Below are 26,776 nucleotides of genomic sequence, written 5' to 3'. Positions count from 1 at the left end.
CAGCAGTTATTGGGTCTGTCTTGACCTTGAGATCATTGTCTGGAGAGTGGTCCTTGAATGTGTAAGTTAGGTCTGGCGATGGTTGGTTAAGGGTCTCTTTAAAGTGCTCTACCCATCTTGCATCCTGTTCTTCTTTTGTTAGCAAAGTTTTGTCTTGGTTGTCTTTTATCGGTGCCCCATGTCCACTCTTTGCTCCAGTGAGATCTCGGACAATACGATGGAGAGTTTTTGTGTCATTTCTGCTTGCAGCTGCTTGTGCCTCTTGACCCTTCTGTTCAATCCAGTCCCGTTGATCTCGCCGACAGCTTCTCTTTACTTTCAGATCTGCTTCCCTATAGGCTTCTTCCGCTAGGCTGCGATCCTGTGTTTCATTTTTCTGATCTCGTCTACGTTTGGCCTCTTTCCTCTCATCTATCAATTTCCATGTTCTGTCTTGTATCCACTGTTCCTTGTATGAACCTCGCCTCCTTTCGATAACTTCTTCCGCGCATGCAATAGTGGTATCTTTGACGTTGGCCCACACTTTTTCAAGGGTCAGTATATCTGCAAGAGCCTCGAAGCGTTCTTTAGTTTCAATTGGTATTGTGCTGCAATATTGACGTCTTTAAGCTTCTCTGCATTAAATGGGCGGGGTCGTGTGGCTCGTTTTGTTTGGCGTTTCAGTCGAAGCTTACATTTGCCACTGACAAGGTAGTGTTCTGATCTAATATCCGCTACTCTGCGGGTCCGCACGTCTAATAGAGATGACCTCCATCGTTTGGAGATGCAAATGTAATCTATCTCGTTGAAGGTTTCTCCAGTTGGTGATCGCCATGTTTTTTTGTGTATCTGCCAGTCCCAAACCCGGGTGAGAAAGGAGGAGGGTTTGGCGTGGGGCTAGCGACCCCACCCTGCAAAACCACAATTGCTACAGAAACGGCAAACTCGATACATGAAGAAAACTATGCAAGCGGCGAGTTCGGCCAACCCCCGATGACGGCGTTGGATCAAACCCAACTGGAAGTCCAATGCCCGATACATGGCAAGCCCTTCAACGCAAAGAAACCGACTCTTATAGGCACATGGAATGTAAGAACCCTAAACCAATGTGGTAAACTGGCCCAGCTTTTAAGAGAGTTTGACTCTTACCGGCTGGTCATCCTTGGCATCTGCGAGATGTGGTGGACATCAAGTGGACAAATAGTTAATGATGGCAAGCCAATAATATATTCAGGACACGATAAGGAACACATTGTTGGTGTAGGCATCATCATGTCTAAAATAGCAGCTTCAGCGCTAATTGCTTGGAAGCCAATCAGTGACAGCATCATTACAGCTCGACTCCAAACAAACCAAATCAAAATCACTACCATCCAAGTATATGCCCCTACAGAGGATGCAGAAGATACCATCAAAGATAATTTCTATAATCAACTACAAACCACATTTGATGAAAGACCCACCCACGACCTAATTCTACTGATGGGAGATTTTAACGGCAAAATCAATCCCAACCGAACTGGCTTTGAATATGTAATGGGACCATATGGCTCTGCAGAAAACATCAGTGATAATGGCGAGCGCTTGATTTCTCTCTGCGCATCCAACAGCCTCTCAAGTGGAAACACATAGTTTAAGCACAAACAAATACACATGCATTGTCTACGCCAATAAATAAATTTGCAAAGTTTCAGCTTGGTCTGAGGATGGGTTTGGGAGAAATAACGTGTTCAAACTTTTTTCCAGACAGACAGACAGACAGACAGACAGAGTGAGTTGATATAAGTTTTGTAAATTAAAAAAATAGTCACAAGTTTGACCAAATTATGTTGAAGTTCAACATTTGTAATTATTATTTAATGTTTAGTATTACTTCGTGTCTGAGTGGAGTAAACCGCTTGGCTGTCAAACTGACGAGCTCGAGATTGAAACTCGATGGAGACACAGACGAATACCCAATCTTAGAGAATTGAACCAGAACCCACAGAGCAGGCTTTAGAGGCGCTGCCGTACTAGTAGAGTGAGAAATAAGATTACAATAAAATAAATCTAATTGACGAATTGTTTGCTATTGACGAGTCCCCTTTTTGTTTGAGGAGATTCACCGTTTTGTAAACTAGTTCAGCAAGATACTCGGGCTAAACGCTTACACATTTTGTATGGGAGTACGAGTTGGTCATATTTTATTGTTTAGTGTTTGAATAATGTTAGTTATTCTGCAATTGTATCAACTTTGTATTTCCATCGTGGAATTTATTAAAGGATAATTTATACCATCATCTTTTTAACACTTTTTACCTACAGAGCCACGTTTTACCGTTACAACCACTTTTAATAAACATAAAGAAAACTTCTCACTTAAACAGCCACACTTTAACCTAAACATTGTTTTTTGCCAACCCAACCACTTTTTCCTCTTCAGCCACTTTTCTTAAAGAACAAAATTCTTTTTTTGCCATAAAAAACAAAACAACAAAAACATCAACAATAACAAAAATTGTTTCTCCATAATAAGTCAAAAAATATATTTAGAATCGATCCAAATGCGACCAATTTTTAGTAAAAATTTGAATTTAACAACCTCAAAATAAAAGAGCTCCGCAAGAGTTTGCGTAACTCGAGTCTCTATCAATTGCATTAGGTTAAAACAGTCATGTTGCTCAGAGCCAAACTTTATATTTTGACATTATTTTATTAAAAAAAAAACACTTTATAGATCTCGTTACCTTTTTTTTTCTTTCTACAAGCCGCCAGAATCTTTCTATCAATCCTGGTGATTGCACCGCCGTAATCAGGGGGCAGAGCCTCGTCAGCGGGTATTCATTTCTTGTGCATTGTAGATTTAATGTTACGACTTGATGAAGTTTTGATTGACTAAACTATAAAGGCATACGCGAAATACGTTTATAATGCAGTCAAGGTGTTGATGTAGGTCATCACGATCCATTAAATCAGCGGTTCTCAACCTTTTAAGCTCGACGACCCCCTTTTTGCAATCTCACTCCTCGGCGACCCCCATCCACACAGCAATAGAAGAATAGACAAAAACAATCCATATTTTCGATGGTCTTAGGCGACCCCTGGCCTATCGTCAATCGACCCCTAAGGGGGTCGCGACCCACAGGTTGAGAACCCCTGTATTAAACTATAACTGGATGAAAATGTCTATATATAGTGTAGTGAAGGATCTGACTCAAAATGCACACATTCAATTAACAGACTGTCCAATCAATAAATCAATCAATAAAATAACTTAGAACAATAGTTATTCAATAAAAAATACTATAAAAAGTATAGTTAACTTGAGTTTTTAAGATGATAGCATATAAGCTCAATAAAACAGATAAATAGCTGTACCTCTAATAAAAAAGATTCTCCAGAATTCCAAACCGAGCTTTACCGTCTCTGGGATACACTATGTTGATTATGAGGTAAAAGCGTGTTAAATCCTTACCTATGATGCAATACACTCCTGCAGACGAGCTATTTTTACCATACCACTCTTACACATTCATATTATACCGAAACAATACAAATAATAGTTTTCATTCTTGTTTTTCATGCAACGATTAAAATAAAAATATTTTTTTTATTAAAATCTTTTTTTCTGTTGAAATAATATGGTAAATTAAACATTCTATTTTTTTACATTGAAAAGTAAAAGTAATGTGCCCCTTTCAGATCTTGCGATCTATAGCACTAGTATGTAGTAGTCGTCTGTTTCTGTGGCCACGGTCAACGAGGGTATAATGAGGTTGGCACAACAACCAACCGCCTTTATCTCCCCCCCCCCCCCCAACTAATGTTAGGAACCCATAAGAGCTGGCTGGACTCAGGCCCTAAATATTCCGAAATTAAAAATCCCAGTCTTCACCAGGATTAGAACCCGGGCCCCCGGTTCAGAAGCCCAGCGCTTTACCACTCAACCAAGGCGCCTCCCATTGAAAAAGAAGAGAAAAGGAATGGCAAGCATGGGAATCGAACCCACGACATTCCCGTTACTTTTTTTTCACTTCCAAAAAAAAAAAATCTTTTTAGACCATGAATTCAAATATTGTTACTTTGAATTAGAAAGACCCTCTTTTTAACGTCCCCCCAGCACACATACATTGGCCTACTTCTAGCCCCCCCCCCCCATAACGTCCTTGCCTTTTTATCGAAATAAATTATTCAATTTTTTCACCTCAACTTCCACATTCCAACTTTCACATTCCAACACGAGCCTAAATGATAAGAAGCCAACATGTTTTGCCACTCAGCTAGTCAAATACTTACGTTGTTAGTTTAAAATTTTAAAAGAACGACCTGATTTTCTACACTCTCGTGATTATTGCCACGAGGTCACCCGTCGCCTATTTCGCCAATTTCCATTTTAAAACAAAATTAATTAATTTCGACTACCTGATTAACTAATTGGTTAATTTATTATTTTTGATTCAAGAGTTGTCAACGACAAAGAATAATTGTGCAAAGCATCAACCTGACCCGAGAATGTGAAGCGGGAGAAATAACGTGTAGAAGATTTTAACCAGACAGAAGTACTGGCTTGATATAAGCTCGGTAAAAATATTACAAATTTTGTGAGAATTCTAAGGGCACATAATTAACATCAACCCAATAAAATGTGGTACCTGTTCGGGCCGCATACGATCCGCGGGTCGTAGTTTTGCCCACCAATGAATTAAAGCATTCAACAAATATTTCCTCAGAAGTCCGTTGCACAAAACGTCACGTGTAAAAAATACAAATACAACCAAAATAAATAATTTATGTTTCGGGTATAGCGACGCATCATTAATATCGATTTTTTCCCGATCCCACTGTTCTGTAAGTTGAAATAATCGATTCTGTTTATGACTTGAACAGATATCCACTACTTTCTGTCGCTCGACGTGAGCTATGTAAAATTGATGGTGACAAGAGATCTCCTCTAGTATCGATATGATAGACAAGCTGATAACAACACAGAGAACTCTTTTTGTTTGAAGATTTGCATAAAAAAAAAACTGTAGCTGTTAGTTTTTGTTGGGTCCTGGCCAATGGTGAAAGTTAGTCGTGCTTCCTAAGTTGCTGAGTTGTGTCATGTAGATCTTTTCAATTTTCAAGACCTTAGTCTTTTTTTTTTTAAATACATAAATTGGATAGCTGTCTGGTCGTGTGGAATGCGCTTAGGGATGTCATCAAGATGGTTCCAAGTTCGAACCACTTCCGCTGCGTCTTGAAGAAAGACCAATCGTTACATAGGGCCTCATCACTGACCTGTGACGTAGCAACTTGTTGGCAGTTTAGACCAATAGCTCGTTGCCAAGTACAGGTCGTGACGTAAGACCGGAGCTATTGGTCTCAAATTTCCACCGGCAGGGCCGGCCTTATTTTATTGGAGGCCCTAGGCTAACAAAACTTAATGTATTAAAACCCCACTCTTATGATCTCTAAATCAACAACTGAAATACAGCCTATAGAAAGAAAAATTCTTGTTGAGTTCACTAGCGTTCCTTAGGTTTCTTAAATGTATTTGTGCAGATGTTATAAAAGTTCTACAAAAATCTGGCATGTTTTTTTTTTTGGATGCAAATCCTCGAGTAGCTTTTGAGCAATATCTTCCTTCGAAATATATTGCCAGATTGTTTACACATTTTTGCGTTATAGTCGGTTTGTATTAAAGTTTATTATTATTATTATTATTATTAATTCCCACTTTGGAAAACATTCGTTTCAACCGTTGCAACAGCGATCGGAATAGTCAGAGCTATACTAAAGGCTTTACCGACTTTTGAACAGCAGAACTCAAACCATGATGATAATGAGCACTATATTCAAATTCATCAAATCGTTATGGTCAAATTATGCAAATATGTTTATATTGTGCAGAAATAAAAAACAAAGTGACGTTAAATTTTCTCGAAATTTGCAGTCATCGACAGAACTGGTCGATCTAAGAAATAATTCCACTCGTTTGTAAATGATTCATCTGTGCTTTCATAATTAAACTGCACCTTCCGTCGTCTAAAGCTTGTGGCAGTTGAAATTTGATTTCATCTGGTTCCATTTCTAATTCTTGAGTCCATTCTCTGGCTGAAATTTGAGAGGATTCAAACCAATTTTGTATTTTTTTATATCAACTTTGTTTCATTTTATTTTTATTCATCCAGTGCGATTTCAAATTGCATGTCTTTGGATTACATTAATTTGATAATATTAATTTGAGCCAATAAATCTTTGCAAAATGGCTGAAGTAAGTTTAGTAACAGAAAATGGAAAAATAAAATAGAAAAAAAAAAAACGTTTCACCAATCCAGTTGCTTTTGTCCTTGCTTTTAGATCGTTGAAATTTCAGCCACTTCCATCAATGCATGGTGCACTACTGCTGTTTGAAATCAACAGCTTTAAACCTATCCATTTTGCATTCCCAGACTGTAATTGGAAATATTTTTTTTACATGGATTTTCAAGATCCGCCTTCACTGTGTGAAGCACCAAATAAAATACAAATTTGATGCAAGTCACCAAAGCCCACAAAGCGTCGTAGCAACGATTGCACGATTGAAAGGATTCTTTGTACAATATTGTTCAGTGCTGAGTATCTTAGCACAAGTTTTTGAGATTCCTTGTAAATTGTTTTTAATTCCTTCAAGCGATTTGCTAGCTCAGTCCAAAAGTTAATAACACGAGAGTACTTCAGGAACGATTTAGCTAAACCAAAACTTGAGATTTGATTCAAATATCGCACATTTTTCTGAAATTTTTCGAGTCCTGAGCGAATCAGTAATCGGAGGCCCTAGCAATCAAAATATATAAAATAAATATTAGCTACCTTATAAACGAATGATTGTTGTAATACTCATTTGGGTTCAAGATACAGTCCACCAATTCCCTAGAGACTATTAGTCATCTTTCTCCATTTCTGTCTTTTCCTTGAATAGAATCTCTTTAAAAGTCAACCCCATCACTCTCTTGTTCTTTTCGCTGGTACTGTTCCCTGAAGAAAGATCTTTGTCAGCTCTTGATATGGCCATACAGTTTTAGTTTGCTTTCTTTTCTTTTTTTTTTTTTTGATACAGTAAGCTTACGTATATAGCTCCTACTTCATGATCAAAGATGAGCACATTTCTCATTACCTGTGGACTCGAGGATGGCTGTAAAGTCCAATCCTCGCTTTAAAAAACCGGCCGATTACGAGGCATGTGTAGATTTGGTCAGTTGCAGATAAATCTGCTTCTTCTTTCAGCTTTTTGTTGGTTCGGCGCTCTTTCGCCCTGGCCACTCCTCTTGCTTCAAATCTCGAGACTCTGAGACTCGCAGCTTCACGCCATGAGAAGCGATCGAGAGCTAGTGCTTCCCAGCCGTGAATGTCGATATCGCATTCCTTGAAGGAGCTCTTGAGAGTGTCCCACAGTGTAAGCTTATGTACAACATTGTTAACTCCTATTTTTTAAAATACAAAATTAAAAAAAAAAATAACAGAAATCAAACATTGACTCACCTCGAAGTGTCAAACGCACACACTCCTTCTTCCCGACTCTTTCTATAAATCTCAACCTAAAAAGAACTCTCCAGTTTTAACATGACTTGTATGCCTACCTGGTCGAGTGGCATGCGCTCTGTACTGTCATCTTGATGGTCCCTGGTTTGAACCTTGCCCGACACATTCCCCCGTCACATTGCCGGAGCTTTGCCTTACGATGGAATAATGTTCAAGTCTGAAGTAACATCCGAAGCATGTGAAGCAAACAACTGCAAGTCATGACAAATACTTTTTCTCTTATTTCACTTGGCCTCATCTTCGTTTACAATACATGTCATCAATACATGTCATCAATACTTACTTACTTAGACTTTGGTCCTCCCGCGCCGTTCGGCGCATTGGGCGGCAAGCTGTCTCCACAAAGATCTGTTACTGGCAATGTCTGAAGCCTCCTCCCACCTGGTGTAAAGGCTTGCCATGTATGGGGTATTGGACTTCCAGTTGGCTTTGATCCAACAACGTCATCAGGGTTTTGCCGCCCTCGCCGCATGTATAGTTTTCTTTATGTGTCAAGTTTGCCGTTTCTGTCGCAATAGTGGTTTTACAGGGTGGGGTCGTTAGCCCCACGCCAAACCCTCCTCCTTTCTCATCAATATATGTCATCAATAACTCTTATTAATACCAACAAAAAACAAAAATGTATGTCTAACCCTAATAAAATATACTATCGCTAAACATCTTTTGTAAACAATGCAATCCATTATATATATATTTACCAAGACCCTTACTTATTCTTCCACTTGGGATGGATAAAAAATATGAAAATTGAACTTACTTATTACTTACGTTGTGTCTTGAACAGCTAAGCAACTTTCAATATCATTATTAGCATTATTACCAATTTATCCCTAAACATAACATGAATTTATCAAAGACATTTTTCAAAATTTCAGTGTAGGCTTAGACAGGCTTAGTTGAAAAAAAAAAAAGTTTTTAAAGAAGGATAGTCCTAAGATGAAAGGTCAAAGAAATTGGAACATGAGACAAAATGGTTTGAGAATCATTGTCAACACTGAACCAACAAGTTGTGAACCAAGTAAAATACATAAATACATAGCGCTAAGACATGAGACTCATTCTTACTAAATATAACACGCAGTGTAGACACACAACTGCTGGTTTGTCTTTTACTTTTATTGTATTTAGATAAAACCATAAATGTTCACGCTATTTTGAAGGTACATCTCTTTACCCGGCTTTTTCTCCCTTACTGATGTTTCCATTAAAAAAAACACTCATTCACCACTCAACGTACACACCACTCAACATACACACCACTCAACGTACACACCACTCTACATACGCACCACCAATTAGAGCACGAAAATGTGCAAGCTTTCTATTTAACCTTTGTATTTAATGTTTGTTATTTCCCCAAAACGGCCTCATTACAATCTAAATGTACATAAGAAGATTTAAGTCAACAGACGTGAATTATCTCAACGGAAACTAAAAGGAAATGGCTTTATTTCAAGGGATTTGCGTGAATATACAGTTCTGTGATTAATAGCTCATTCTATAAAACAAAATCGCAAAATGGTATTGCATTATTTCTAAATTTAGAGAACTAAAGAGCATTACTTTTTTTACGACAGAAAAGAGCGACTTTCCTAGATTCGGGGCGACTTTCCATACAGCTTGAAAAAGAGCTACATACATAAATATAAATCTATCGGATAAGAATTTGTTTTTGTGTGTGTCCGTTTTCCAGTCTAGGTACAATAGCGCTCACTTATTTCACTTGAACAAAATATAGTTCAGACATACGTCCTATTGTGATTCATTCTGTACTGAATACATTATAATTTAATTTCCAAACATCATAAGATTTATTTATCGTTTGAACACTGATTAGTAGCTATGGGTTGGTATAAGCATGGATACGTTTTCTTGGTTTATAAATGAGAAAAATTAAAATGTTCCTTGGACTTTAAACAGAAAATCATTCATCATTATCACCATCGTATTTATCATCATCATTTTCATCACCATCATAATAATCATCACCAGCGTCGTCATAATCACCAATGTTATCATCACCGCATCAATATTATTATCTCTATCTACGCCAATGTCGTCACCACCACCATCATCATCATTATCGTTTCTACAGGATTAAACACACAATCACAAAAACATTAAGTTGACAACAATAGAAGCTAAGAAACTAAATCTAGGGTGTCTGGTCTTGCGGTATGCGCGCTGGCCATTGACACTATCTCCAGCTGGATTAACCTGCCAAGTGTGCAGCCGAACATTCCGGGCTCACATAGGTCTCACCAGCCACACTAGTAGGCACAAAACCCCAGTGAAAAGCCCTCAGGTCCCTGGATGACAAAAGTGGTCATCATCGAACCACGATGGACGGACTATAATGCGCGCTGGACTGTCGTTCGGACTTCTCGATGATGCCGAGTTCATACCCTTCCTGCTGCCATCCTCCGTCGTCCTGCGGGAGGTTTGAACTATGATGTAGATTACGTTCAAATATGAAGGAACATCGGAAACATTTTAAGCATTTTACATAAAAAAAAACGGTAAAATATTGAAATAATGTTAAAATGATGTTCAGGGCCGGTCCTAACAATTGCGGGGCCCTATGCGAAACTAATTGCTCGGGGCCTAGTCTGGGTTGGGAATAAGGATAATAAGTGAAAATTAAGATTTTGTATTAGAAAATAAATTCGACTTTGCATTGTATTCATTCTTTAGAATTAGCGCGGGGCATATGAAAGCGCGGGGCCCACTGCGACCGCATAGGTTGCAGTAGCCTAAGACCGGCCCTGATGATGTTAAAACTCCTGCGCTGACAGCCTTGTTTTGTTTATCAGCTCTAGTTATTGAACCACAACTACTGTGTTCAAGGGGGGTAGGATTGTAGGCTATTTATACTGAGAACCTCTAGCCACCAGAAATGATTTAATTATGAGCTGAACAAAAGAACAAATAAAAAAAGGCACACACCGCATTGTAGCTAGTAGCAGGATGTCATTGGACGGTGTATAGCTGACAATGTCATCCCAGTAAATTATGTCCCAAACCCACACACATACATTGATTGGGAAAATTTCCTGTGAGGCGGGAAGGGAGCTTTGTAGTCTTTCAGACATGACTTACTAAAAACAACACTAGGCATTAACGCCATTTGTTGACTTGGTTACGTGGTTTGTCTAATTGACGAAATGAGAAACAACTAACATTTACTTCAAAAATATGAAGCGCAAGGCTAAATGACAGACCGGGGGGATTCTTATTGAATAAAGAAAACAAAAGAAACATGATTTCACAAGAACAGCAAGTTTCTCAGTAAATAAAAAATTAGTAAGGAATGCAGTATTTCCCGTGGTTGCGCAGCCCCAGCTGTGACCTACATATTTTGCCACATCTAGGCCAAGCATAACCATTGTCCGCAGGTGGTCGATTTAGATTTTCTTTTCGCCGTCTGCGTTTGTCCTCGGCAGCAGATTTTCTTTTAGTCTCACATGTTTATCCCGCGGCCTTCGTGAGTGACCTCCAGCTGTCTCGTTCGGAGGCCGCATATAACCAGGTGCTCTCTTCTATGTCAGCCAAGGAAAGTTGACGCCTAAGCTGGTCTTTGAAGCGTTTTCGTGGGGCGCCTCTGTTACGTCGACCACCTTTTAGATCACCCAAAAAGACTGCCTTTGGCATACGTTCGTCTCCCATACGGGATACGTGCCCTACCCAGTGCAACTGTCGGACCATAAGAAGTCCCTCTATACTGTCCATACCGGCGTTGGCAAGGACATCGCTGTTTGTAGTGTGGTCCTGCCACCGTATGTCCATGATGGAGAGCAAGCATCTTTGGTGAAAGCACTCAAGAAGTCTTAGTTGTTTTCTGTAAAGTGTCCATGTCTCAGAGCCATAATGAATATATTAATTGCAATATTAAATGTCAGAAAGTAACAATTTTTGGAAGTTACACTGCTTTCTTCCAAGCCTATAATAGCCCAATAGTTTTACGCGAAAGAAGCAATGTAAAACGTTAAGACGTGAGCTGTGGTTTTCTATAGGCCTACTGTTGGGGGGACATTCTATTCTAATCGCCATGTATAAATACATTGAGAACTGACAGAACGAAAAAGCAACTCTTCGGATTGATAGTCTTTACCCGATCGTTCATTTTCGTAATTACAACAATATTCCCAAAATGACTTCAGGTAGGGCCTATATATCCTTCCTTAACAAATAATTCATCCGAGCGAGGCTCGGTTACCTGATGTTACTCATGAAGAAAATAACTTTGATTATTTTACAGATACAAGCTACAGTTGCATTTCGTCACAGTGTATACAGAGAGCCATCTATTCATTGCTTAATCATGACTTACGAACATGTCTCCACAACTTTAGATTGGTTGAAGCTAGTCACGTGGTTATCTTTGACTATGTGCACAGTGTCCGTACACGCGGAGAAACCAAGTCAATATTTGAACGTAAGTAAAGTGTTGAGTAATCTATGTCAGTAAGGAGGTCAAGTGGGCGGTTTGACTGACCTTTTTGTACGCATAGGACGGTGGAAAATCGTTGAAGAGTATTTTGTCAAACTATAGCTTATGTGTTTCTCTTAACATTGTTATAATGGAGACGCAGTTCTGACTGTTTGGCCTATTGGGGGCGTCACCCTTAGGTAAGATCCACAAACCAAAAATATACAATTAAATGAAACAATATCCGAATAGTAGACCACACTATATTTTAACTTCAAAAGATAAGGCATGCTTTTGGATCAACTAATGAATATTACTTAAGTGCTTTTGTATTGAAGCATTTAAATGAGTGTTAGGGCCTCGTCAAAAATCCTGCCCAGGCAGTGCCTCAGTTACTTAAATCTGGACCTGGATTATATTAGGACTATGAGATTCCTTGTTGTGCAGTCAAGCGCAACACTTATCTACGCCCAAGAAAAGCTTTGGCAGATCCAGAGAAGGGAAAAAAGTCCCTGGTTTGAATCTATTCTCTCCCCCCCCTCCCGGGAAAAAATGAGCCATTTTAAGTGCTAGCTATAGATCAACAAATTAGCATTGTATTGTGGCCGCAATTAGAGCGTATATTTTATTTTTTAATCCAACATTTTAATTATGACAACATCGTCTTTGATGTTGTCAATTGTAGTAAAACTGAATTTCCATTTGATTGGATCAATAAAATTATCTTATCTTATCTTATTTAAGTCGTTATTTTACAAAATATCTTTAACATTTGATATATTTCAGTAATTTGAAATACATTTCATTCTATTCTTCAATCAAACTCTGTTGATCTATTGTACAGCAGTTCCCTCTGACAAGTACCGAAAACGTTCACAGTCTTGCAGACGATCAAAGCCCGCCAAGGCTACAACATCTCAAAACCTCCATGCTAGACCTTTTCTCCCCGAGCCCAGATCTGGAAAGCAACAGAGCCCTAGACAGCGCCCCAACCACAGACGGTGGGTTTGAAAAACAAAAAAGAGTCTTCTGCAACAGTTTCACTGGATGCGGAGGCAAGTTCAGGGGGCGTCGGCGAAGACTGAAAAAAACCTTCGGCAAGCGATTTCTAAGCGAGCAATTATCCAAGAGGCCGTTCTGCAACATGCATGGTTGTTCCAACAGCGGGAAGAGGTCTGGGGAAGTCTCGTATGGGGACGACGCCCTGATCGGGCAGCTGAAATTTTCAGACGACGAGCTTTCGAGTCTGAAGCTGAATAGACAGTTATGTAATAGCCTGGGCGGCTGTCAAAACGTTGCACCTAGAGTGGGCCTCTTGGAGAGACTAAAACAGTTGGACAGTGACCAGACGGACTCACTCGGCAAACGTTTCTATTCGGGAGGATTCGATGAAGATGCAGATGCTTTGGCAGAAAATATGGGCAGGTGAGGAACTTAAAATTGTTAGTAGCCCCCTTAACGGGAACCCACTTTGGTGTCTGCTCTGTGTATGTCATTCTTATATCTAAAAAAAAAACGGGTTATTAAAAATAGGATTTCACCACCATTATGAAGCTTATAGTAGCGACAAAGGCTAAGACTAAACAGAAAGAAAACTTAAAATATTTTTTTTTTTTACAATTAATTTGTGCATAATGTATGCACATACATAAAAACTATTTTTAAAACAAGTTGAAAATTCGCGTGCAGCACAACTTACCCAATGGCATTGTTGCCTGACCATTTCAATTATAAAAATTCCTTAAAAAAAGACCATTTCACCAGAAACGTCCCCCATGTGGCGGACAACTATAAAACAATTTCAGATTTACGTTTTTTCAGAAATCCGAGGTTTTCGTTCTTTGTGACGAACATTAAAGCCAATCTGGTTCTGACAACTCGCAAATGCTCCTATACTTGCGACGATGAATTCATAATCCATGAAGTGGGCAGGGTATATACTAATGAACATGATGATCATAGACAATATACGATTTCTTGATAACCTTGACCTCTCGGCCGCGTTGTACAGTCTGGACGCGGAACGGTGAACATGGGTTGTGTGTTGTAATTGAGATAGTGAGATAACTTTACTTTTAAATATCGTACTAGGCCTATGATCTGAACCAAGTTGGACATGTCTTGCTATGAGACAATGAAATATGCCTTTTTTTTTTCCAGTGTGGTTTTGGCAATTTTAACTTATGGACTTAATGAAAATGAAAAAAAATCTATATCAAACTCTAAAAAAAATTCACCAAGCAGAGGAAAGAAATATTTCGGATTTATTTAACGAGTAATGGACTGTTACCCCTCCCTCCCTCCCCCCGTACTGTTCATAACCCTAACCCTTTGCATTTAACCCTTTTTTTTTAGCTGGAACCACATGTGAAATCTTACCAGATGTAACGTGAAGTCGCATTAAAATCGTCATATCCCACAACCATCGATCGATCGGTTGAGGCAACTTTCAAGCACCTTTGATTTCTCCGTCATGCTAGCCCTCCCCCCCCCCTTCCGCCCAAGGTTTTAGTACATTTCTTCGGCTCAACCAGCCACAATTCACTGCGAAACAGAACATCTTCATATTTTGATATTTCTGTCAGAAAAACTTTGAAAGTTCTGTGATTCAATCCAATTTACAATTTTAAAAAAGTCAAGCTCCCCTTTCAGACCTAGCGATCTATAGGGCAGATGATGTTAAGGTCATCTGTTTCTTTGGCCAACGCCTTTACTTCTCCCATTTAAATTCAGGTACCCATTAGACTTAGGTGGACTCAGGGGCGCCCTAAAAATCACGAAATTCAAGATCCCACCTTCAATGAGATTCGAAACCAGGACCTCAGGTTTGGAAGTCAAGCGCTTAACCACTCAGCCACCGCGCACCTCCCCCCATGCACAGTGATTATCACGTGGTCCAGATTTAACATCTCACCAAAGAGATTTTCTTGATGAAAAATGAAAAGGAGTTACAGAGGCTGGGTACCGTTTGACTTCAACCATGCTTCCTGCGCTATCAAAATTGCACTCTATCAAGAAGAAATAAAGAAATTAATACTGAATAGAATAATTGAGAAATTGACAAGCTTTCATCCGAATCACAAGAAAGAGACGCCTATTATAAGCTATCCTGATAAGTTCAACGTCTAATCTTTCGCCTCAGAACCGGACACAACAGATTGAGACAACATATGTTCTGGAAGCTCAAAATTGGAACAAGGAAATCTGCACAATGTGGAGTGTCACCAGAGAATGCTGACCATGTCCTTCAAAACTGCATTCTTTACCAAGAGGCCCGAACAAGACATTGGCCCCAAAACACCCCTATAGAAAAAAATTATATGGAGAGCTCTCTGATTTTGAAATCACTGCAAAGTTCATCTCATATATTGGTCTAGTCAGCTAAACGCTCCAACATAATAATAGGAACAATGAAGTAAACAGTCACTCCCATTAATTTTTCCCACGAAAGAAAAAGGTTCTATACGATGGTTGAAACGTCTGTAACCTTGTCTTCGCAAGTGGTGCTCACATTGCCCTCTAAGCCACTAAATCTTCCAGGATTTCAAAATGTCTGTCTGTACAGCAAGTAAATACCAACAGTTAAGAGTTGAGAAGTATCACATATGCCAGTAATCTCTTTAGTGGCAGAAGAAAACATTTCGAAATCTGCTGCTATAAAAGCTGAACCGAATCGAAGATAATCACACTGGACTCTACAAGAATTACATACAAAATACATGTATTCTGTTTACATAGAAATCAACATTCTAGTAAATTTTCAAACAAAAAGGCATTGAATAATATGTGATTGCGAACAACTGTTAGAAAACAAATTCATTTGCACTGTGACAAAAGATTCTTTTAGATTACTTTATTTGTCTTGATTACTTTTGTGTTTATGTCTCTTTCGACATACGACTCTCTCTTCTCTCTCTCTGACTGTCTGGTAAAATGTTTTTACACGCTATTTCTCCCACACCCAATCTCGGATCAAGCTGAAATTTTGCGCTATTATTTCTTTTACCTGAAAACACAAGAATCAATTTTAAAAAATTAACCAATTGGTTGTTAATTAACTATTGGTAATAAAATATTTTGTTTGGTATCTCGAACAAGGGAAAGAAATTTTACTTGACAGATAAGGTTATATAAGTTGAATTAGTCCGCTTTACTTATATAGCCTATGTGTTATGAAAAGAACAAAGATGCCTGTGTGTAGTCGCTGAATGAACTCTTTATATTATGTCTTTGTATTTATGTGTATGATTCTATTGTGTTGTCTTTACACGAGAAAAGAGTCCTTGTAATCACAACAAGTTTCCATAAGGATCAATAAAGCAGTCTTAGTGTTAGAAATATAAAATCTTATCTCTACATATAGGTTAGGAGATGTCTCTGATATAATTTTCACTAAGTATTCTCCGAGACCAATAGCCATAGAAGGTCTGAACACTGGCCTGCAACGTCACAACGTGTGGGCCGTGGAGACCAATAGCTCGTTGCCACGTCACAGATCCGTTTTGGGACCTCCAACAAAGTGGGGTCCTGCTTATGTTGACTAGAGGTAAATTCAGCACTGGTTGTTTTAGTTACTTAACCTTGGTTAGGCCAATAATAGAATATGCATCCTCCGTTTGGGACCCCTCAACTCAAGAAAACATTAAGAAACTGGAACAGACACAAAATAGAGCAGTCAGATTCATAACAAACGAATATTCACATTTGACTAGAGTAACACCTTTAGTAAAATCACTAAATTTAGAAAGCCTTCAGGACAGAAGACAAAACACACACAAGGGAGGTAAGTGGTTCTGAAATATTAAACGTCTTCCAAACACCTAAGCATGTTTATAAAAATACGGAGTCGGGAAAAACTGGAATGCAGACGAACTAAGCAGTGATCACCTGACGCGTGACGAATGATTGCTACAATATTTGCTAATAAGTGTTAGAGCAGGTCTACGAGTATAACTATAACAAATTATCTTCAACAAGCCGTGACTGAAGATCATGCTCTGCCAACTAGAATCAATGAATCAAGACTTTTACGTCTAGCGACGAAAATCTAATAGTCAAATAAACTAAAAAAAAATGTGTAGAAGAAATCAGCTGCACGAATGTACCTCAACCTTGACCTTTACTCATCATCTTGTAACATCATTAACATACCCAATACGTTTGCAGATTTTACTCACGCACGCGTAACAAAATATTCCATTAGGTAGACCTATAGAGATATAACCCACGCTTTCTTTTCCATAACGAGTCGGCAAACAAAACATTTGTAAATAACAGATGTATAAAAAGAAACTTCCACAACTTCGTTTCCGGAACAAAATTCAGTGAATAAACATTACATTCATTCACTATTTAGAGAAAAGGGGGGGGGGGGGAATGGGGGATGCAAATCCATGTGGGGGAAGCAGGCATCAATGCGTTTAAATTGACTAGTAGTAATTGTATATACAGTGGAGTCCCGATAATCTGAGCCTCGGTAATCGAAAACTCCGGTAAATCCGAAACCGAAATTACGACATTTTGATATAGTTCTGTATCACGTACCTTAAGTAGGTCATCTAGAATAATGTTTTGATGAATGACATATGCTTGGAAATTCGTGGAAAAAAAAGTTATGTTATTCAGGGATGTGCAATAAATTACGCAGCAATACGATACTGGCACTTGCATTTTAAAATGTGATATAGTGATACAGAAAACTACATTGACTACTGTATAAGAAACATTTCTCTCTCTTGTCACGCATTTTATTCACAGGCTTTGCTAGTTTTAGGTAGAATGACATAAAACAAACTGTGCTTATCACTGTATCCTGTACCAGTTTATGTAATTACATATTGTATTTCATAATTATGTTTATTTTAGTAATTTTGCTTAATCCGAATTATTCTTTAATCCGAAACGGGACGTTCCCAGTCATTCCGGACTCTTATCGGCAATCTAAGTGATGTCACATTTTGTGTTTCACCAATGTAAAGCAAACAGTCACAGCGCTTCCCAGACACTCTAGTTGGCTAAGGGAGGAGGACTATGTCTGTCTGTCTGTCTGTCTCGGTGGATTCTTTGACAAGTTTTTTTTTTCCCACTTTCTATTATTGGATCAAGTTGCTATTTCACTTCACTACTCATTGTGGATAACAACACACTAAAAACAACCAATTAGTTAATCAATCAGTGGTAATTAATTAATTGTGTTTTCTATAAACAGGGAGATAAACCTTGCAATATTGAGAAATGTGGTAGCAATTGGAAGGTGTTTTCTATTCACTCAATAGAAGTTGTATTTTTTTTTAAAGTATTTTTGTATTTTGCTTTTTGTTTTTGGTATAGGCGCGTCATTAGTAAAAGATTGAGAAACACTGCCATATTTTATTAGGTTTAACCTTGTTGCCACCATGTTTATTTGATAATCAGAATATACCAAACAATATACATCTCATTTGAAATAGTAACTTTTTCCTCTGTATGCCCAATCTTAAGTATTTTTCGCTAGTGGAGTCTGCAGTGAATTACAAATACAAAAGTACTGCTAGTAGAGTCTGCAGTGAATTACAAATACAAAAGTACTGCTAGTAGAGTCTGCAGTGAATTATAAATACAAAAGTACTGCTAGTAGAGTCTGCAGTGAATTATAATGTCCTCTATCCAAATATCAGTCAATTATTCTTATTTATTTTTATTCTCCAGGTGAGCGGCCCTCGTCCAACGGCTAGAGAGTTTGGGAGTTATGTATGACCGGAACAGCCATTAGAGCAGACAGACTTCAAACAGATTTTTTTTTACAAAGTTGACAAAATCAAATCCTAAATACAAACTTTGGCCATTTATTCTTTCTTTTTTTTTTATTAACTGCCCCCTCCCAACAGCTTCTGTAGTATATATTGAATTATTAACATTAAACCAATGTTAAATAAACATTTTAATCTTTAGTATATTTTTTTCTCCTTATTATGTTTAGTCATTATGTTCACAATGAAATACAAAAGAGCGTCTGTTTTTTTTTAGACTCCTACAGTTCTCTCACACTTGTTTAATCATCAGGTGGAAGATGATATAAAAAGCAAAAGTAATTTGCTATTAAGATTTTAATTGCACTGAAACATTACAGAAAGACACAAAGATAAAGGCACATTCCTCGCCCCATATGCTAGGACAAATTTGTACAAATACTCCTTCTTCCCTAGTGCTATTAGAGCATGGAATGGGTTGCCTGAGCTAGCCAGGAAAACCGGTGACTTGGCAGAATTTAAGTAATTGGTTAATATGCATGACTAAATGCATGACGCGTAGGACGTAATCATCTTCTTTTTTGAAGTATCGTCTGTATTATATAAGATAAGAAGATAAGATTTGAAGTGAACAAATGTTACCATTAGGCCAACATCTTTTTGATTGGAGTCTTTCCTATGTGATTCATTTTAAGCTGCAATTTAACGACCAACCTCCTTTACTTTTTCCCCAACTAGTGTCAGGCAACCTTTAGAGCATGGTGGACTCAAAGGTGTTCTAAAGATCCCGAAATTAAAAATCTCAGTACTCACCAGGATTCAAACCCGCGACCCCTCGGTTCGATAGCCAAACGCTTTACCACTCAGCCTCAGCGCATTCAATGTTTGAGTGTGGTGCCAAATATTAATGCTCCGAGCGGCAGTGGTTGCTAATTTGGTATTTAAAATCATCCCGGTGTTGATCCAACGTTTGATTAAAATCTGACATATTGAAAATGTTAAGGCGACTGGACGGTGCGTGCGCATCACAACACCTGTAGTTCCCTGGAAAATTCATTTCCTAAATCTAGATCCTGGAAAATGAACGCATCTAGTCTTCACATTTATCTTCCAAACAGTGGCGTAGCTAGGAATTATCCATCTTTTTTTTTTGGGGGGGGGGGGGGCTTGACCTCTTTGGGGGCCCCTGCATTTTGACATTCGATATCATGACATGAGATAATGGCGAAATATTTAATGTAAAAAAAATATTTTCGAACACTCCTTTGGGAGCCCCCCTCAAGTGGGATTTTCAAATTCTCTCACCCCTCCTCATCTTTGCTACGCCACTGCTTCCAATTTACCTTTCCACATGCCTGAGCTAAAGTCACCAGCAATGGAGCCACTTACCTTCTTAAGTTCAATAATATTGATTGTTGTCCCAGATGACCCCAGAATAGTAGGCCTAGTTTTTCTTTAACAAAGGCGTTAACTTACTCTCTCTGTTTTACCAAAAAGCCTTTTCATCTACTGTTCATTCAGTGTATTGTCCAAAGGTACATGTAACCTCGCTTTATCTAGATAACTGAACTGAACTACTAAACCTAAGGACATATTTAATATTCATTGATTAAAAAACAAACAAAAACAAAACAAAAAGCCAGGGTGTGTAACAGCAGGTCTCCCAGTTCTGCCAGTATATCAAGTTACTGATACAGTAACAATGCGGTACACAAAACAGGCAGAGCACACTCTTTGAAGTGACAGTCACATTTGATATTTAGGTAAGTGCAATGGAGCATAATTTAAAGCCAGTTTGTATGAAGTGGTTAGACAAAAAGTGTTTTGAGAAGATATCTGGTCAATGCAAATAAAAAATTGTTTATTGCTACAAAAGGCTACAAATAGCTTTTAAGAAGATTTAGGAAACACGTTGGCTGAATGGTAAAGCTCTTGGCTTCAAAACCAAGGGGTCCCGGGTTCAAATCCTGGGATTTTTTATTTCAGGACTTATGAATCCAACCAGATCTAATCAGTACCTGATATTATATATATTAAAGGTGTTTGATTGTTGTGCTGGATACATGACACCCTCATTAACTTTGGGCCACAGAAACAAATGAACTTAATATCATCATGGGAACTTTACTTTTTTTATATAAGAAATTAAAGATAATACAAAGTAAGAGATTTTAAATAAAATCATTTTTTTTTTAAATTCAAAATGTTGAACACTCTTTCTGTATTATAAAATATATATTCTTTAGTGTGAACTACAAATACAATTTCAATGCACACAACGAAGACTAATCGTAAGTGAATACACTTGTGTCAATTTTTTAATATTTTTTTTTTTACAATGGGCAGGAGGCTATTCTCTAGCCTGCCCTAGGTACATTGACGATGAATACTAAATATGCCTGTCTTTTGTTTAGTAAATTACAAGAACTTTTAAAACATTTAGTTTGACTAAAGTGTACTTGTAATTCTTTAAAATGAAGATGATTAAAGAATATTTAGAAATAAAATAAATTATTACTATATAAATAGTGACACTAACCTCTGCAGATTAAACAATTGAAAATGAATTTTAGAAGCCATATTTCATTAGCTAAATATCTATAGCTATGTTTATTTTAATAGCAAATGTATTAGTTTGAATTAGGTCACTTTTATAGCTACTAAATTCTAGAAAAAATAGAAATAGCTTCATTCTATGTGATTTGAGATTAACTGAAACTTTAGTATTTTAAATTGTGATTTAAAAAATAAATGTGTAAAATCTTTTTATTTTTAATTTGGTAAATTGTCTCCCCTTTTGTGTCAGTCATAAATTTATCTCAATGGCAAAGATAGTATCATTGAAGCAACTCGAGACCTTGCTATACACAAAGAACCTTGTCACTTTGATGTTGTGGAGAGACAGAAATCAGATTTTGAAAAGATTTTAGACATGTATTATACAGCATTATGTTTGAGTGGATTACAATACTGAAACAATGAACTGAATACACATACTAAGTAAAACATATCAAACATAAACAAATGTAAACCTCCATAGAAAATAAATATTGCAAAACATACATCAAACAATTGTATAAACCATGATGAACTAACTCAAGGGAGAGCACTACACTCAGAGTAAATTAGTTTTCCAGTTCAGTCCTTGAGATTTGAATGTTTCATCTTGGGACAAAATATCTGAAATTAGATAAATACAAAGACTTTCTAAGTAACAAAGTAACATGATTGTTGAGACATAGAATTTTAGATCAAGAAACAAAAGTTATGTTTTTGTGATTGATGAAATATCTCACATTTACTCACCTCATCTACAACATATATATTTTCCATAATGATAATCATGCTAACCCAGGGGTGGGCAGACAGGCATTAATAGAGGGTCACCTAAGCGCGTGGATTGCAGTTTGCTCACCCCTATATTAATCTAAACTAGAATTTTTTGAAGAATGTTTACATTTTCTTAAAGAAATGATCAGTTTCTGTTGCACAGATGAAAGTTGACAAACAAAATAGAATCAGAAAATAGAAAAATTTCCTTGTCAAAATATGCACTTTATGATAAAAATGTTAAATTTCAGCCAAACATTGATAAGGCAGGAGAGCAATAGACAATTACTCTTCAACAATGAACTAAAAACTGTAAAATATTTGTTAAACTAAGTAAAATGATTGATGTTTGATTATTATTACTATTATTATGTCTAAACTCAGAAATTAACTGAGAAAAGAACTAAGAGAGGTAACTGTGCTTATTACAAATGTTATCCTGACTTTACAGATATGTTCCTAAAGAACCACAACAGAATGCTAATAATGATTTTTGTATTTAGAGAATTGCAATTATATATATATATATATATATATATATATATATATATATATATATATATATATTATTCTAATTTCAAAAAATTAAAAAGAACAGTATTTGACAGCAAAGTAAATTAATTTACTGCCTGGTCGTGCAGTTTGCGCGCTGGACTGTTGTTCAGATTTATCGATGGTCCAGGGTTCAAACCCTGCCCGCTCCTATCCCCCGTCGTCCTGCGGGAGGTTTGAACTAGGAAGTAATTATCTTCAACTCTGAAGAAACATCCGAAACATGTAAAACATTTTACAAACATTTTACAATTTAAAAAGAATAACATTAGGGAACATACACTACACTAAATCAGTAGAATAGATTATTTATATGAGTTGGAGCTCCCCGTTAAAATGGAAGACTATTCACTATTAGAGCCTACATTACTTTACCAGCTGACCCATTGAAGCTAAACAAGAGTGCAAATTTAATGTGATCTTCTCAGGTACCATTGCAGCTTGCACCAGATTCTTTATTACATCCCTCCTTGATATAAAATGGTAGGATCAAGGAAAGTTAGTAAGTAAGTAAGTAAGAAAGTTAATATTGTTCTAAATTATCTGATGCAAGCTAAATAGAAGAAAATTTGGTATTTTAGTTTAATAATTAAAATTATGTACTTATTAATAAGAATTTAATTTTTTTATTTAACTTATTCTTAATGTACTTCTTAACTCTTTCTCTCCTATCTGACGACACCAATGTTGCATTAAACACATTAAAATAAATTAATTTTGGTTTTAATGATTTTAATTTGTGTTATATAAAAAAGCATGCATTCTTCAATAACTATATACCTAATATAACATTTCCTAATTACATACAAAAAAGTTATTGAAGTTTAATCATATCAGGGTAGTGAAACACAAATGAGCAAAATGAATGAATTGCTAATTTAAGTCATTGGTTAATATGCATGACTAAATGCATGACGCATAGGACCTTATCATCTTCTTTTTTGAAGTAACGTCTGTATTATATAAGATAAGAAGATAAGATAAGAATGATTCCATCAGAACGTGGAAAATAATTACACAGAGAAAGAGTTAAAGGTCTTTTTTTTTAAAGCAGTTTAAACCCTTTTGATAACCTTGAAATGAAGTCATGAAATCATGTGTTTTAATTTAGAAATGCTTAAAATTTTAAAGGATTTGTGCGGAAAATTTATTGCAATATAGTAACTTTATGGTTTACTATTAGTTTTGGAATAAACTAGATGGATTATATAAAAGAAAAATTATATAAAATTGTAAATGTGTTTTTGAACTATATGTAAAACACAGATAAAAAAAATGAGCACTAAAAACCTGGCAATGTTTCCTTATTAGATATTGATGGCTCAATTCTGTTTCTACTTTTGGTCATAGACGTCCAACGTTCACTGACAGTGATACCTCCACCAGAAGATGATCTAGAATCCTGATATTAGAGTAACAAAGAAATCCTCAGTTACTTACTAAAGAGATGAGACCTAGAAGTCTATAAGACAGAAGATGTTTGTTTTCAAACAATAAAATGCTGCCATAGCATTGCTAAATGAACATCAATCATTAAAATTCATTAATTCAATGTTGTCATGTATTTGCAACAAAAGTTGAGTTATTCATTTTTAGCGTTTGATATATAAAGTCTTGCAACAAAATGAGTACAAAAACACTAAAATATCACAGCTTGTAAAATTATCTTTTATAATCATTCATATTATTGTATAATAAAAAATGAGGAGATGTATAGTGAGTAAATACGATTGCTTTAAAAAAAAATTGCAAATTTTATCATGAAAATTTAATAATTGATAGAAATCACTTTAAAGGATCGTTTCTGTGGTCAATGATATAAAATTAGAGACAAACATATATGCAGGTATTTAAAATAAAATAGCATAAAAAAAGATTTGCTGAAATGGCCCAATCTAGAAAGTATAATATAAGTAAACTGGCTTTCATTACCTAAAAAGAAGGAAAGCAGGGGAGAGAAGAAAAAAACTGAATCTTGACTGTAACTAAGAAGTTGTGAGGACTACTGATAGAGAATTTTTTATGACTGAGGTAGAAGTTGTTATGACAGCATATAACTATTGTCATGACTGCAGATAAGAAGTTGCATGGACTGTGGACGAAAGTTGTTATGAGTTTTGGTAAGACTGTGGACAGAAGATTGTAATGAAAAAAAAACAACCTATTTTAGAACTATATAGGGTTTATATATTTTTTTATTAAGATTTTAACTTCATCAGTAACAATTGCACAGAATCAAATAATCAGGTACAAATGAATAAGAAACAGATATCTTAATGTTTCCACTTTGAAGAGTTCTTTTTCCTAGCACTCATGTCTAAATTTTTGAGAACATCAAAAACAAAAATCTGAATCAACTAGAGTTTGAGATAAATACAACCCAGAAAATTTTCTCACTGATGAAGAAGGTCGACTACTGGAAGTAGAAGATCCAAAATCTCCTTTCTGCAAAGAGCGCCTTTCTCGTAGCCTTGCCAAAGCTTGTCGGACCTGATTGTTAAGACATTATAATTCTTAAAAAAATATTATGGCTTGTCTGATCTGATTTTAAGACATTATAATACTTCAAAACATATCTTTATAAAAATAGGACAGGTGTTGTTACCAAGTCATAATAAAATAATTTTTAATATTAATTTTAATAGCTTAATCTTGCTTTTTATCTAAACGAGAATGTTTTTATCTTCTTTTAACTATTTGTTATGTACTTATAAATACACACATTTATGCAATATCTGTTTTTCTCCAGTCTAAATGTCTCTCCCATTAAGTAACAAATTAGGTACTTCACTATTTTCTGAGCACTTAACTATATACACTTATACATTTCTGAACACAAATCTAACATAAATATGGATTATTTCATCAAATAAAAAAATAGACTAAAAAGCACTTACTTCAGTATTTAATGCACAGTGGAAGAGAAAAATGAAGAAACCCTATTAAAAAACAACAACAATGTTTTAAACATTGGTCCTGTTAGAAATCTTAAAATGTTCCAAAATATAAATTAGATTGTAATGGTATTGGATAATTTTGTTGCATCATTGGGTGCACTATATCCCTTAAAATAGTTGAAAGTGTGTTTTAATTAGTAGAACATTAAAATGCTATTAAATTCAATCTCTGATGTTTCTAATGTCTGAGCTATATGAATATGTAATAATGAAATTTAGTAGGTTGCTAAAGCTGACCTGGAGTGAGTTTAAAATGGCAAAGATGTACTGAAAAGCTACAAGCTGTTCACTGACTGAGGCCAAGCCAAAGATCCAGGTCAAACCAAGAAGTGGTGCCAAAAATAAACTTGCTTTGATTCCAGCTCTATGTTGAATACATTTTTTTTCTTTTATAGTCTTGAAACAAAACTTCAATTCAACTAGTTAATTATTGGTCTAATCTCAAGTTCTTATTCCTACAGCTTTATATATATAAAAGATGATACTAGTTTTAAGTTTATGTTTTGAATGTCTATAAAATGATGTGTTAGCATTTAAAAATTACAAATAAAATACAAGACAAATTCAAAACCAAAAAAAAAATGCATGATCATTTCTACCAAATCCTATTATAATAAATTCTCTTGTATTTCTTTGAAAGAGTTTACTGCATTTGTATACCCTGTTTATATAGTAACATTTATTTACTTAATATATACATAGATATATACTTATATATAGTTAAAGAGAGATATATAGACATATTAATATTACCTGACATTCTTCATGGAGTCTTGTTTGTCAACTTTAGAAGAGGTGATCACAATACGTAGGACTAATATGAGAATGACCAAATTGACCTGGATAAAAACAACGACATATAAAAATGAGCAGCTCATTAAGGACTTTAGAACTTTGGTTTGTTGTGTTGATTATCTTGCGCAAGCCAATAAAAAGAAGACAGCAGACAAGACTGTTTTACTCCAGAGTTAACCATGAACCACTAGGTTCTGCTTCTTGAAAATTACATATAGACTTTCTTTTTAAATTGAAGTTGAACTGGAAAAGATTTGAGTTGAGATTTATGTAAAGCTATAAAAAACTATTAAAAAATGACTAGAAATTATAAAGATAATTCATATAATATTTTTTAATCTCTTGAGATTAATCAAGAATGTTATGTATTGTCAAAGTTTCCTTAGCCCTCTTCAATCATACTGCAGTAGAGAAGCAAGTTTGATCGCATATATTAGACAATAGCAGCCTCTGTCTAGGTGTTT

General features: G+C 36.1%; 3 protein-coding genes across 6 annotated transcripts in view; 2 read left to right on the top strand and 1 right to left on the bottom strand.

The window, feature by feature from the left end:
- The window catches only part of LOC106070696 (uncharacterized), a 55,985-nt gene extending 37,106 nt beyond the window's left edge, over positions 1-18,879 (top strand). Inside the window, exons 2-4 of the mRNA XM_056018885.1 lie at positions 11,780-11,956; positions 12,795-13,375; positions 18,638-18,879. Of these exons, the coding sequence (XP_055874860.1) occupies positions 11,843-11,956; positions 12,795-13,375; positions 18,638-18,641 (699 nt within the window). The 5' untranslated portion in view covers positions 11,780-11,842 and the 3' untranslated portion in view covers positions 18,642-18,879. The remainder of the gene's footprint in view (positions 1-11,779; positions 11,957-12,794; positions 13,376-18,637) is intronic.
- Positions 973-1,978, top strand: LOC129924284 (craniofacial development protein 2-like). Its single transcript, XM_056018524.1, has 2 exons — positions 973-1,356; positions 1,847-1,978. Exons 1-2 carry the CDS (start codon positions 973-975, stop codon positions 1,976-1,978), a joined length of 516 nt encoding a protein of 171 aa, XP_055874499.1.
- Positions 18,880-20,965: 2,086 nt separating the features above from the next.
- LOC106070697 (adhesion G-protein coupled receptor G2-like) overlaps positions 20,966-26,776 on the bottom strand; it is a 32,029-nt gene continuing 26,218 nt past the window's right edge. For all 4 annotated transcript variants that reach the window (XM_056018865.1, XM_056018866.1, XM_056018873.1 and 1 more), the window contains 6 exons: positions 26,271-26,356; positions 25,755-25,881; positions 25,458-25,499; positions 24,958-25,050; positions 23,851-23,962; positions 20,966-21,858 (listed from right to left, as the gene is read on the bottom strand). In XM_056018865.1, coding sequence (XP_055874840.1) covers positions 21,794-21,858; positions 23,851-23,962; positions 24,958-25,050; positions 25,458-25,499; positions 25,755-25,881; positions 26,271-26,356 — 525 coding nt within the window. In that variant the 3' untranslated portion in view covers positions 20,966-21,793. The remainder of the gene's footprint in view (positions 21,859-23,850; positions 23,963-24,957; positions 25,051-25,457; positions 25,500-25,754; positions 25,882-26,270; positions 26,357-26,776) is intronic.

Source organism: Biomphalaria glabrata, chromosome 1, assembly GCF_947242115.1.
Source record: "Biomphalaria glabrata chromosome 1, xgBioGlab47.1, whole genome shotgun sequence".
In the NCBI taxonomy this organism is placed as follows: Eukaryota; Metazoa; Mollusca; class Gastropoda; family Planorbidae; genus Biomphalaria; species Biomphalaria glabrata.
Note: the sequence above shows the minus strand (reverse complement) of the source record. Positions and strands in the feature narration are given on the sequence as shown.